At 48.3% G+C, this 11,653-nt stretch overlaps 1 protein-coding gene across 1 annotated transcript; it reads left to right on the forward strand.

Moving 5' to 3' along the window:
- The first annotated feature begins 712 nt into the window (after positions 1-712).
- ANXA4 (annexin A4) lies at positions 713-11,037 on the forward strand. Its single transcript, XM_021545394.3, has 13 exons — positions 713-807; positions 4,007-4,062; positions 5,152-5,227; positions 5,598-5,692; positions 5,955-6,068; positions 6,217-6,307; positions 6,936-7,015; positions 7,374-7,430; positions 7,816-7,909; positions 8,377-8,472; positions 8,909-8,967; positions 9,241-9,363; positions 9,621-11,037. The coding sequence occupies exons 2-13, from the start codon at positions 4,060-4,062 to the stop codon at positions 9,678-9,680; spliced, it is 948 nt and encodes a 315-aa protein (XP_021401069.1). The 5' UTR covers positions 713-807; positions 4,007-4,059; the 3' UTR covers positions 9,681-11,037.
- The last annotated feature ends 616 nt before the right edge of the window (positions 11,038-11,653 follow it).

Consider the following 11,653-nt stretch of genomic DNA (forward strand, 5'->3'; position numbering starts at 1 on the left):
GAGGCACAGAGCTGTCCTGTGAGCTGGAAAAAACTGAGAGGGTTTGCCCGTGGTAATAACAGCATGCTTGGCATCAGAGGAGACCAAAGGTCCTGAGGATAAACACTTGAAGACATAATACATCTATCGCAAGGCTGGTTTCCCTCTGTCAGCCGTGTGATCATGTCCATGGCTGACCCCGGCAGGATCACATGGGGTTAAACTGAAGTCCCTTTGCCTGAAGGGTTTTGGCTTGAGGGCACTGCCATTTACTAGGGCGAAAGCAATACTCTAATGCAAAGAACCATCCTTACTGAAATCATGGCTGTTTGCCATGCAGAGTTCTTAGACAAGGGGAGAGGATGCTGAAGACCCGGAGAGGCGCGGTGGGAGCACAGGAGGCACGAAACAGATGAGAAATCCCCAGGAACAACACCGCGGGAGGAACAGGACTTCTTGCTCGAGGGTGTTGCTGCCTGTGTGGCTCCCCGCTCGGGTGTGCAGGCAGGAGTGAGAGACCAGAGCCTGCGGCCAGAGCCCCTCTGCTCCCGGGGACTTTTACAGGGAATGCCGGGCAGGGGGAAGCCGTCCCAGCCCTCCGTGTCAGCCCAAAAGTGCGGTCCGGGGTTACATCCCAAACGTGCAGTGCGAGCGAGGCTCCCCGGCAGCTTCTCCGTGCTCTGGATCCCAACCAACTGTTCAGGGATGGGCAGGGCAGGGCTGGATCTCCGCACGTCACTGCCGCGTGTCGCCAGGGCGGGGACTTTGCCAGCCGGGACAGCCACCGGAGCTCTCCGCAGCCGTGCCGGGGACCCGCGGGGGACACAGGTGAGTGCGAGGGGGCCGGGGCGCCATCCCCGCTGCGGGATCCCCATCGCTGCCGCATCGGGGCGGCCCGGCCCGGGCTGGCCAAGGACGGGGGGCAGCTGTGGGCTGGAGGAAGGGCTGACCTTCCCCGGGCACAGGCAGTGCGGGTTTTGGTTCCTATTTGTGCCATGGCCGGGCTGGCACGTCCTGGCCGCCGGAGCGCCGAGGGTGTGGCAGGGGGTGACGCGGCTCGCGGTTAGGCTGGATGAGGCGCACAAGAATCATATTTTTATTTCTTCTGAGGGCCGTGGCCAGATAAAGGTCACTGTGTGGGAGGCGCTGGGATACTTCAGTGCCTCGGGGTCGTGGCAGAGCCTTTCCTGAGCTGCGGGCTCGGAGCGCTGCGGAGAGCCCCAGCCCAGCCCCGGCAGCCGGGAGCGCAGCCGGGGCCGCGTCCCGCGCACCGCAGCCGCTGGCGCTGAGCGAGCCGGGAGAAGCTGATCCGCGCTGGGTGTGGGTTGTGTTTGGGTCAACGTGCACCCAATGAGGGAACTCGTCGGTCGGGTGCAGTGTTTGCCTCGCAAGGAAAAGGCTCACAAAGCGGTGCGTTTCCATCCAGATCCGGGGTGCAGGACTGGCAGCGCTGCGAGCTCAAACTGGGAGGGGAAAAGCCCTGTGTTTGTATCCTCTCAGGCTGTTGGAACTTTCCTTGCTGGTTCCTGTGTGTGTGTGTGCTCTGAGCACACTCAGGAAAACCTGACTGTGTGCAAGCCTAAACTTGAACTGGCCAGCACATGTGATAGTGTCAGCACTTTTCTGATAAATCAAGTTTATTCAGCTTTTAAAGGATATTTGATATGGGCTTAAAACAGGTTGTTTAGCTGATGATGGCTGCCAGGAAAAGATCATCCATGGAAAAAAAAAAATCCAGTAATGGGAGGGATGCCTCCTACACTTGCACTCTGTCACCTGGGCACAGTGTTTTGAGCTTGTTCTCAGCCAGGTTTATTGTACCAGACCTTTATTCTGCGGTGAAGCAAATAACATCAGGACCGTAGCACTGGCTGGCTGACTCTTGCATGTGTAGTTTAATTCTTCAAAACACAGAGCGAAGTACTGTTCCTGTCCTGAAGCTGTTTTTCCCTGGTTGAGCTGCAGCACCAGGAATTGTGTTAAGCTGCTGAGCACCTCCCTTCTCTCTCTGCTTGCCCAAGGAGAGTTTCATTCATCTAAAGCCCCATCGTGAGCAGCTCCTGCAGACCCCTTCAGCTGTGAAAGGGTTACAGGGGCCACTGCCAGACAGCCTGGCTGAACTGCTGAGCTCTCCCACCTGGAACCTCAGTGGCTCATCCTCACACAGAAATGCACCAGGAAAAAACCAGCACTTGCGGATTGAGCAGTGGGTCTGCCCTGCTGCCTTTCCAGTGCTCTGCTCTTTCAATTCCCAGTGGTGTTCCCAGGATGAAGAAATCGGAGTCCTGCAGTCAATATTCAGTGTGGTATTTCTGCTGTTAATGGATGTTGCGAGAGGATTCGCTCTGAGTGCAGTACATGCAGCCTCTCCTCATGGTTTGGTTTCCTTCTGCCAGCTCATTTGCCCTCAGAATTTCTCTGCTTCTCTTTCCCTTGCTACTGACCTTTATTTTGCCCTCTAATTGACTTGCTAAACCAGCCTGGCTGATATTCCTGCTTCACAAAAACAGCAGTGAAATTTGGAGCCTTCATTTATTGTCTGACTAAAGCAAATAAAATTGGCTTTTTACTTCTGTAAAAAGATTAGAGAAGAGCAAAGATGACTTTTCTGAGGTCTGAGTCATCCTGTGATCACTGGAATTCATGATCAGATGAAAGGAAACAAACTCAACACTAATAATTGCTGTATGTTGCCTGATTGCACAGGGAGTAGTAAGGTAGAGGTGCACCCAGGGGTGCCTGTGAGTAACAGGTCCGTGGCAAGTGGCACACAGAGTTACTGGCCTGAGCAGCTGCCCTGGGCATTCCAGGTCTGTAGCAGTCATGTGGAGCAGGAGCAAACACGCTCCTGATCTTGCACAACTGTCTGGGCTCAGGGCTGGCAGCACCACGAGGAGAACTAGGCAGAGATGTCATTCACTGCTGGCACCTCTGCTTCAGGGCTTTAGTGAGAGAACTCGCTCAACCCTGGAATAAAACCACACATTCGGTGGGTGGACTTGACTTGCTGTCACTGTTTTTGCATCTTTTGGATTTATTTTTTATTTAATTCAATTCCACTGTATGTAGGTATCACTTTAAGTCTGCCTTTCCTAACTCATCTCCTGTGATGCTGTGATGAACTTGGGCTGTAGGGAAGTGAACCTTGTCCTGGTATATGACATCCTGTCAAGGGATCAGGGACACAGGAAAATTTGGGTGTGTTCATGGAAAGGCTCTCTGCAAACAAAATTATGAACAGAACTAATAACCCTGGGCAGATGGCAAGGAAGCTTTGGGGTTTTTCAAGGGTTCTGTCAGTTAAGACTACTGCCCTACAAGGAAGGACACAGTGCACCAAACTGAGGGGATGTTGAATATAAAATGTCCTATTAAAATATTAATAGGAGAAGTAATTCTCCTGCCCAGTGCTCAAGTGGGGTTATCCTTTGTGTGCTCACCTACACCATGGTGTCTCTGCCTCCCAGGCAGGATCTAAGCGATGTTAGGGCTGTGTGGGCAATCTCCCCCTGCTTCATCCTCATCCTGCTTCATCCTCACCCTGCTTCATCCTCATCCTGCTTCATCCTCACCCTGCTTCATCCTCACCCTGTTTCATCCTCACCCTGCTCACCCTCAGGCTCTCACCTGCCAAGGTCAAAGCCATGTGTTTTGGAGCACATGAGAATCAAGACTTTTCTGTGCTCCAGGGCAACACTGTCTGCTTCTCCTCGTGTCCTCAGCCAGGCTGTCACACTGGCAATAGAGAAGAATCACTAAATTACCAGTGCTAATCACCTGTGTGTCCACCACATCCCTTCCAGCCTGGCCCTGGCCCTGTGCTGTTGCGTTCCACCCTTTGCTCAGCACAAAGAAGGGCTGGACAATTGGGGAAGCTGCCCTGGGCGTTCACTTGGGCTGCTCAGTCTTGCTTTAGTCCTCAAAGAATTAGATGGTTATTTAACCAGCTTCATTAACCTTCGAGGGAAGGTGTATTCTATTAATAATTTGCTAGAAAACTAACACTCCCTGTGTTTTATTATTACAGCTGTCTCAGTGCCCGGGACACAGACAATAACAGATTGACTAGATCCCAGCAGGATGGTGAGTGAGTGTGTTTGCTGTGCCAGGCTGTGCCAAGCCTTTGCTTTGACTTGATAAACGTGGGGAGTGGAGCTCAGATAAGGACACAACAGGAAGAACACTGTTACTGTCTGTCCCTTCAAGGGGGTGAATTTACCATTTCTTTCTGCTTCCTCGTTGTAGAGGAGAATGACCCACACATACAGGCTTTTGCCTTTGGGGAGTTAATGGAAAACCAGATCAGATATTCAAATAATTCAAAGAACATTAATTTCTCCAAATAAACTTCCTAGGCATATTATTCTTTCCAGATTGAGCCTACAAGGCAGCCATTTCTATGGGTGTTATTACAGAATCTTGGAATGGTTTGGGTTGGAAGGAACCTTAGACATCATCCAGTTCCATCTCCAGCATGGGCAGGAACACCTTCCACTGTCCCAGGCTGCTCCAAGCCCTGTCCAGCCAGGCCTGGAACACTTCCAGGGACAGAGGAACATTTTTCTGCCCATTGAATGTTAAGTGGTATTTTGCTGATGATTTTCTTGGGAACATGAAGAGCTTTGCAAGAGAAGTGTATTTCCCAAGAAATTGCACTAGAGCAGAGGCAGGAGAAACCTGTTTGTGAATACCATTTTGGGAAAAACACTGGGTTTCCTGGTGTGTTATTTAACAGAATTATGGTCCTTGACTGCTCTTAGAGAAATCAGGAATGGGGCTTGGATGGGAACAGCTTCTTCTATGATTTACTTGGAAAACTGCTGGGAATAAGCTGTTTTCACAGCTGAACGGAGATGTCAGGCTGTGTGCCCTTATTTAACTGGAAAGCAGATACTCCATGGGCAGCCACATTAAGATATCTTCTCCTTTCACTTGAGTCCCTGTAGCTTATTTCTTATGTGGCTGGGAAGTCCTGGAATAAGCCATTTCATTTTTGGAATGGATGGAACCTGGTATGAAATCACTCATGTTTGGAGGGTGAACTTTACTGGCTATCACTTTCCAAAAGAGATGTTGGCATCTTTTGAATTGTTTTTTTTTTTTTTTTATTCAACTCTGCACTGTGAATGTCTCACTTTGTGACTTTTCATAACTCCTCTCCTATGGGTTTAGGCAACAGTCAAGGGTGTCTCAGCTTTCAGTGCTGAGCAAGAAGCACAGGCACTAAGGAAGGCCATGAAGGGATTGGGTAAGTTATCTCCCTCTGCTGTTAAACCTTCTTTTTTAGTTCTGCCAGTTGGGAAGGTTTTTACTGGTGGTTTTTTGGAGGGGAGGTTCAGCCATTTGCTTCACCTCACTGCCTTCCCTTGGAGGGAATTGGGCAACTTGAACCCACTGGAAATCCAAGTCTTGGCCATAAAAACATCTTTAGTCAGGCTCTTGTTTTCTCTGTCCCGTGGTGTGGTGCTGCCGGGCTGAGGCACTCGTGCACAGATGAGACCCAGGTTGTGCAAGGATGTGTGTGAGGTTGTGTGGCCAATGGCACACCCTGGGCAAGGCCAGAGCAGGCCTCTGGTTCTGGTACAGGCAGCCTGACTGGTTTTCATTGGTTCCTTCAGGCACAGATGAAGATGCCATCATTGAGAGCTTGACCAAACTGAATGTTTCCCAGCGTCAGCAAGTTCTGATCACCTATAAAAGCACTATTGGCAGGGTAGGTGCTCTTCAGAGATCTGTGCATGTGGGCGTTTTTGGGTTGTACCACTCGGGTGAAATGTGAAGAACATCCCAGTCTCCACAAGAGCATGACTGGCACTGAGCACAAGCTTTCCTTGGCCAAGTCTTTTTGGTCTTGTTCACTTCACAGTAACTGTTCATCCAAGGAGGGCTGGAGCATGAAGAAATGTATTGAACGAGCTCTTCCTCTTCCCCAATGGCTGTGTCTTTTTCTCCTTTCTTCTCTTTCTGTCTTCTAGGATTTGATTGATGACTTGAAGTCTGAGCTGAGTGGGAATTTTGAAAGGGTGATCATTGGTTTGATGACTCCTACTACCATGTATGACGTGCATGAACTGAGGAGGGCTCTAAAGGTTTGGAAATCCTTTTTTGTGTTGCGTGACTTATGGTCAATTTAGTTACGCAACGGCATAATTGCATATTAAGTATTCATTTCTTATTTAGTTCTATCCAATAAACAAAAGTCATAGTTGCCACAGCCTTGTCTCTGTGCTTCCCTAGGGAGCAGGGACAGATGAAGGCTGCCTGATTGAAATCCTGGCTTCTCGCACCAACGAGGAGATTCGGCACATCAACCAGAACTACAAACTCCGTATGCAGCACCCTCTGCAATTTCTTACTGGCTCAGAAGCCACCTGTGTGTGTGCAGGGGTGTGTGGAGAGGCAGGAGAAGGGGCTGTCAGCATCAAGGACTAGAATTACACCCAGAAATTGAGTTGTTGGGAATGTAATGGGGTGGGATGGTTATGGCTGTCTGTCCATGGTGGATCTTTTGCCAGTTTTATACTGGCTGTGCTTGTTATTTTTGCCCTGCACCACTCAATATGATGGCTGTGATGAAAGCCAAGAAGGGCAAGGGCATCCTGACTTGTCCTAGTCACAGTGTGGCCAGCAGGACATGCCTGTCCCCCTGTACTGCCCTGCTGAGGCAACTCAAATCCTGGGGATAGTTTAGGACAGATGTTAGAAAAAAGCTCTTTGCCCAGAGGGTGGCTGGGCACTGGAACAGGCTCCCCAGAGCAGTGGTCACAGCACCAATCCTGATGGAGCTCAAGGAGTGTTTGGACAATGTTCTTGGGCACATGGTGGGACTCCTGGGCATGGTTCTAAGCAGGCCCAGGAGCTGGACTTGGTGATGCTTGTGGGTCCTTTCCCAGTCAGCAAATCCTGTGACTGTGCAAGCTGTTAGTAACAGATGTGTTCTGTGTGTGCTCTGGCAGAGTACGGCTCCACCCTGGAGGACGACATCGTCTCTGACACATCCTCCATGTTCCGCAGGGTCCTCGTGTCCCTCTCCACGGTGAGTCCAGGACAGGGCAAATAACGGGGTGGGGGACATCTGCTGGACATCTCTGTCTCAGAGGTGAGGTGCTTCAGGCTGGCTGCTAGTTCACTTCTCTTGCATTTCACCTTGCCAGCACTTCACCCCAGCTTCTGTGGGGAGAGCAGCCTCACTCTGCCATGCCTTAATGCCATATGCTCTTTTTAATAAAGTGGATGTCTGCTTGTTTCAAAAGAAAGAACAAATCACATCCATTACTCAATGTTAAGAACCTCATTATACATCTCCAGCGACTGGTTTTGAATGGGGAATTTGCAGGACTTACTTCCATTAGTTGCTCTGTTGAAATGAGTTTTTCATCCTTGTATTACTGCAGGGTAACAGAGATGAGGGAACATTTGTGGATGAAGCCCTTGCTCAACAAGATGCTCAGGTGTGTAGCAATTATCTTCCTGGCAAGAACTGTCTGGGTTTGTGTGTGTGATGTGTGGTGAATCCCTGCTGTTTATAGACCTCTTGTCCTCAAGTAAACTTGAAGTTGTGCTAATCTGCAGTTCCCCAGGTGGAGAGTGGATATTAGGAAGTATTTTCCCCCCAGAAGAGTTGTCCAGCTCTGGCACAGGCTGTCCAGGGCAGGGGTGGAGTCCCCATCCCTGAGGGGATTCAACAGCCACATGAATGTGGCACTTGGGGACGTGAGTTAGTGGTGAAGTGAATAACCTTAGAGGGCTTTTCCAACCCAAATGTTCTATGGAGCAAAGATCTCATGATATACACCTGGTGTTCTCAGTTATCCCCACTTTGTTAATGATTTCCAGTGCCTGTATGAAGCTGGGGAGAAGAGATGGGGCACAGATGAGGTGCAGTTCATGTCCATCCTCTGCACACGGAACAGGTGCCACCTGCTCAGAGGTAGGACCTCTCTGGTGTCCTGGGCTTTTTCCCTTGTTTGAGGACTGTACCTCTGTAGGAGCTTTGTGCTTGTTCATTAACTGGTTGTGATCCCTTCCTGAGACAGCAGACATTCTCAGGGCCAGTAGATTCAAAATGGGAGTTGAGTAAAACACCCATACAACTTCCTCTAGCCCGTGAATTGCAGAGGGTGACGTGTGGCTCCCATGGGACAGAGCTAAGCATGGAAACTGTCTTCATTAAATAGCAGTTCTGGAAAATCCTTGCAGCAGTGGTAGGCTAATTAGCAAAACAGCTGATAATTAAAATGAATTCTTTCTGAGGGGCAGCCCTGATTTAGCTTGCAATGTCACAGTAATGGTGCAGTGTTTGTACAGGCTGTGAGGAGCTTGATCTTGCAAAGTGATCCTCGGGGGGTACACACTGAAGCAGCTCACTTGGCTCTTTTATCCAACTCTTCCTCCTAGTTTTTGATGTGTACAGAGCCATTGCTAATAAGGACATCACAGACAGCATTAAATCCGAGATGTCAGGAGATCTTGAGGATGCTTTGTTAGCTGTGGGTGAGTTCCCTGCTTTTAAACTTTGTCTACAAACTAATTAAATAATTAGAGATACTGCCTCTTGCCCTGACTGTTTGCACAGCTTCAGGAGGCAGATTCTTCTTCACTGTTTTACAAGCCACAGTGTTTTAATCTTTGCAGATGCAAAGACCTGGCAAGAAGGCTCTGTGCTTTATATTTCTGTTCCAAGGGTGCTTTGGCAGATGACATATGCTGTGTGGAAGCTTTAAAGCCTTAAAAATATTTTATTGCTGTGCACTGGGCATGGAGACATCAATTGACAGCAGGTCACTGATTCTGGATGTCTGCACTGTGCTTGTTGAGTTGCATTTTTACAGAAGAAATGTCTGCACTGAGAAAGTGCTGGAAAGGTTGGGAAGACTTTATCCTTCAGTGTTTATTGGTTGTAATTCTCTTGTTCTTGTCTCTCTTACAGTAAAGTGCTTGAGGAATAAACCTGCTTATTTTGCTGAGAGATTGTACAAATCCATGAAGGTAAAGAGATTTTGCTATTTCCACCCCTCCCGCCCCCCCACCATAGTTAAGTCAATAGCATGACAGCAATTAGAGAAAGTGTGTTAATTGGGGGGAATAAAAGAAGTCTGAGGTTTTCTGTGGAGCTCTTTTCCTTCAGGAAGCTCAGAGCTGATGATGTCCCTGCATTAATGCAAAAATGGTCAAGTCAGGAGTGGATTCCAGGGAAGGGCAGAGCTCAGTGCTGTCCCTGGGGTGCCCTCAGCCCGGGCAGCTGCTGCTGTGTCCCCGCAGGGCCTGGGCACCGATGACAGCACGCTGATCCGGGTGATGGTGTCCCGTGCTGAGATTGACATGCTCCACATCAGGAGGGAGTTCCTGGCCATGTATGGAAAATCACTCCACTCCTTCATTAAGGTGAGCTTGGAGTCTTACACACACCTGTGTTTGCTAAGCAGCACCAAGGAGACTCTCCAAACAACTTTTTGGGTATTTTAGAGGAGGTGGAATTAAGGAGACTTTACTTTTATGTACTGAAAACCTTGCTGAATATTCTTGGTTATTAAGTTGTCAAAGAGGATACAAACACTACACTAAGTCATTTATGCTGAAAGGAATCCTGCTTTCCATGGAGCTGCAAAACTAATGGTGTTCCTTTTTTCTGCTCTCTCTAGGGAGACTGCTCAGGGGACTACAGGAAGGTTCTGCTCAGGCTGTGTGGTGGGGAGGATTAGAGGACGCCTGGGAAGCCTGCTGGGTGATGGGAAGCAGCTGATCATAGACTTGTTTAGGTTGGAAAATATCTTTAAGATCATTGAGTCCAATTATGATAAAGATTTCTTTCTTCTTTTTTTTTTTTTTTTTCCAAATGCCTTATTAATTACTCTGATTATAGACTTAGGTTAGTTCATATTCTGGTTAGATAGTGGCCATTCTTGTTAACCCTTTTGATACACTTTTATGCTTGGAACACCCATTTGCCTACTAACTGGGCTGGTGAAGCCCAGCTTACACAGAATGCTGGAACCAAAGGTATAAAAGTTGTTTCCTGACCAACTGCCCTTCTGCTGTTGTGTTCACCAGCAAAATGCATCAACTAAAGCAAACCTGAGAGTGCGAGTCTGCACAGGGAAAAGCCAACCTCATTGGTACATGGAGACTGCAGAACAGGGGTTTGCCTCCGTTTTTCAGTAAAATTAAAACACAAAGAAACCAAATATCTAAAATGCAAGCACGTTTACATATTATCTTGCCTCTGTTAGTGTGGAGCATTAACAGCCTGGCTTTGCTGTGTGTATATGTTGCCTGTAGGTCTGTAAGTGGGGGGGTTGTCACTGGTGACATGAGAAAAACCTTTTTCTGCCCTGCTTAGAGCAGCCCTGTGTTTTTGGTCTGTCTGTTGGAATGTAAATAATTCGGGTTGTAGTATAAACCCTGCTCTGGATATAGTGATGTCATTGGAATGGTGCCTTTTAAGGAATGACCCGTCCCCAAAACCCCACCTCACCAGCCTGGTGCTGGGGCAGCTCCCCAGATTTTCCTGGGACATGTTCCCAAACGTCCCCGAGGTGATTCCCCAGACCTGCCAGGACAGCTGGTCAGTCCCAGTGCTTGTGCCTGGGCCTCATGTGGATGTCCCCTTCAGCCTCTGGGAGAGACTTCTCCCCCAGACCCTACACACCTGCCTGTTCGCTGTTTGCACTCCAAAAATGGAACTCTGCTTTGGCTTAGCACTTTGTTTCTTACCGCTGCTGAATAATCCTGAAGCGTCAGCCTGAGCCTGCATTGTCAAAGCTCCAACGCTGAGGTGGCTACACCCCAGTTCCATCACTCTCCTCTAAACAGGCTGCTGCTGGCTGGAGTAGGAGATACCTCTGTGGCCTCCAATAAAATAATTTTCTTTCTCGTTCCCGGGCTGCCACTGGAGACACATTCCTGACTTCTACCGCAGAGGAGGCAGAGCTTTATCCAGTTCTTCTGAGGGGACATGCCCAGCCAGCAGAGCAGAGGTGCTGGCTGGGGGTGGCCGTAGTGCCTTGGGTCAGGTTGGGTTTCAGAGTGCTGAAAAAGGAATAAAGGATTTGTTTCTTAGTTCCCGTGGCGATGCTGTGTTCTGGGAGGGACGGGGAAGAGCTTGTTCTGTCCCGAGCTCCTGTGCTCCGCATGGACAGGGAGCGGCTGCAGCGCTGCTGCTTCTGCTCATTCATCCACGTTTTTGTCTTCTCGGTGTCCTTTTCCCCGGTAAGGACTTTCCAGCGTACAAACTCAGTCTTTGTCCCTTCTGTGTCTTCTGGTCTCTGGAAAATGTCTTTGTTGTCCATACATTCTTCAGTCCAGATGTCCAACCTCGACCATACATTTCTCTCCCAGGCTTTTTTCATTGAACTACATCAGAGTTGATTTATGTTTCAGTAAGTTTCAGTCATTTTCAGTCATTTTCCCAAGCTGTCTTTCTACAGAAGCAGCCTATTGGAATTTTGATAAATGCTGGCTGAGAGTAATCTAAGAATAAAGCACTAGAGATATATATATACATATACACATATATAGTGCTTTATTCTTAAATAAATATATATATTCTTAAATATATATGTACACATATATTGTGCTTTATTCTTAAATATAGATATTATATATAATATATAAACATTATATATAATAAATATTTAGATATAGAATATAGAAATATATATGTAAGAAATACAGA

This window comes from Lonchura striata, chromosome 32, assembly GCF_046129695.1.
Source record: "Lonchura striata isolate bLonStr1 chromosome 32, bLonStr1.mat, whole genome shotgun sequence".
In the NCBI taxonomy this organism is placed as follows: Eukaryota; Metazoa; Chordata; class Aves; order Passeriformes; family Estrildidae; genus Lonchura; species Lonchura striata.

What these genes read in the sequence shown, in the direction of transcription:
- ANXA4 (XM_021545394.3), top strand. An exon ending in CAACCAGAACTACAAACTCC is followed by an intron (nt 6,308 to 6,935) that starts GTATGCAGCACC and finishes GTGCTCTGGCAG; the next exon opens with AGTACGGCTCCACCCTGGAG. An exon ending in GATTGTACAAATCCATGAAG is followed by an intron (nt 8,968 to 9,240) that starts GTAAAGAGATTT and finishes GTGTCCCCGCAG; the next exon opens with GGCCTGGGCACCGATGACAG.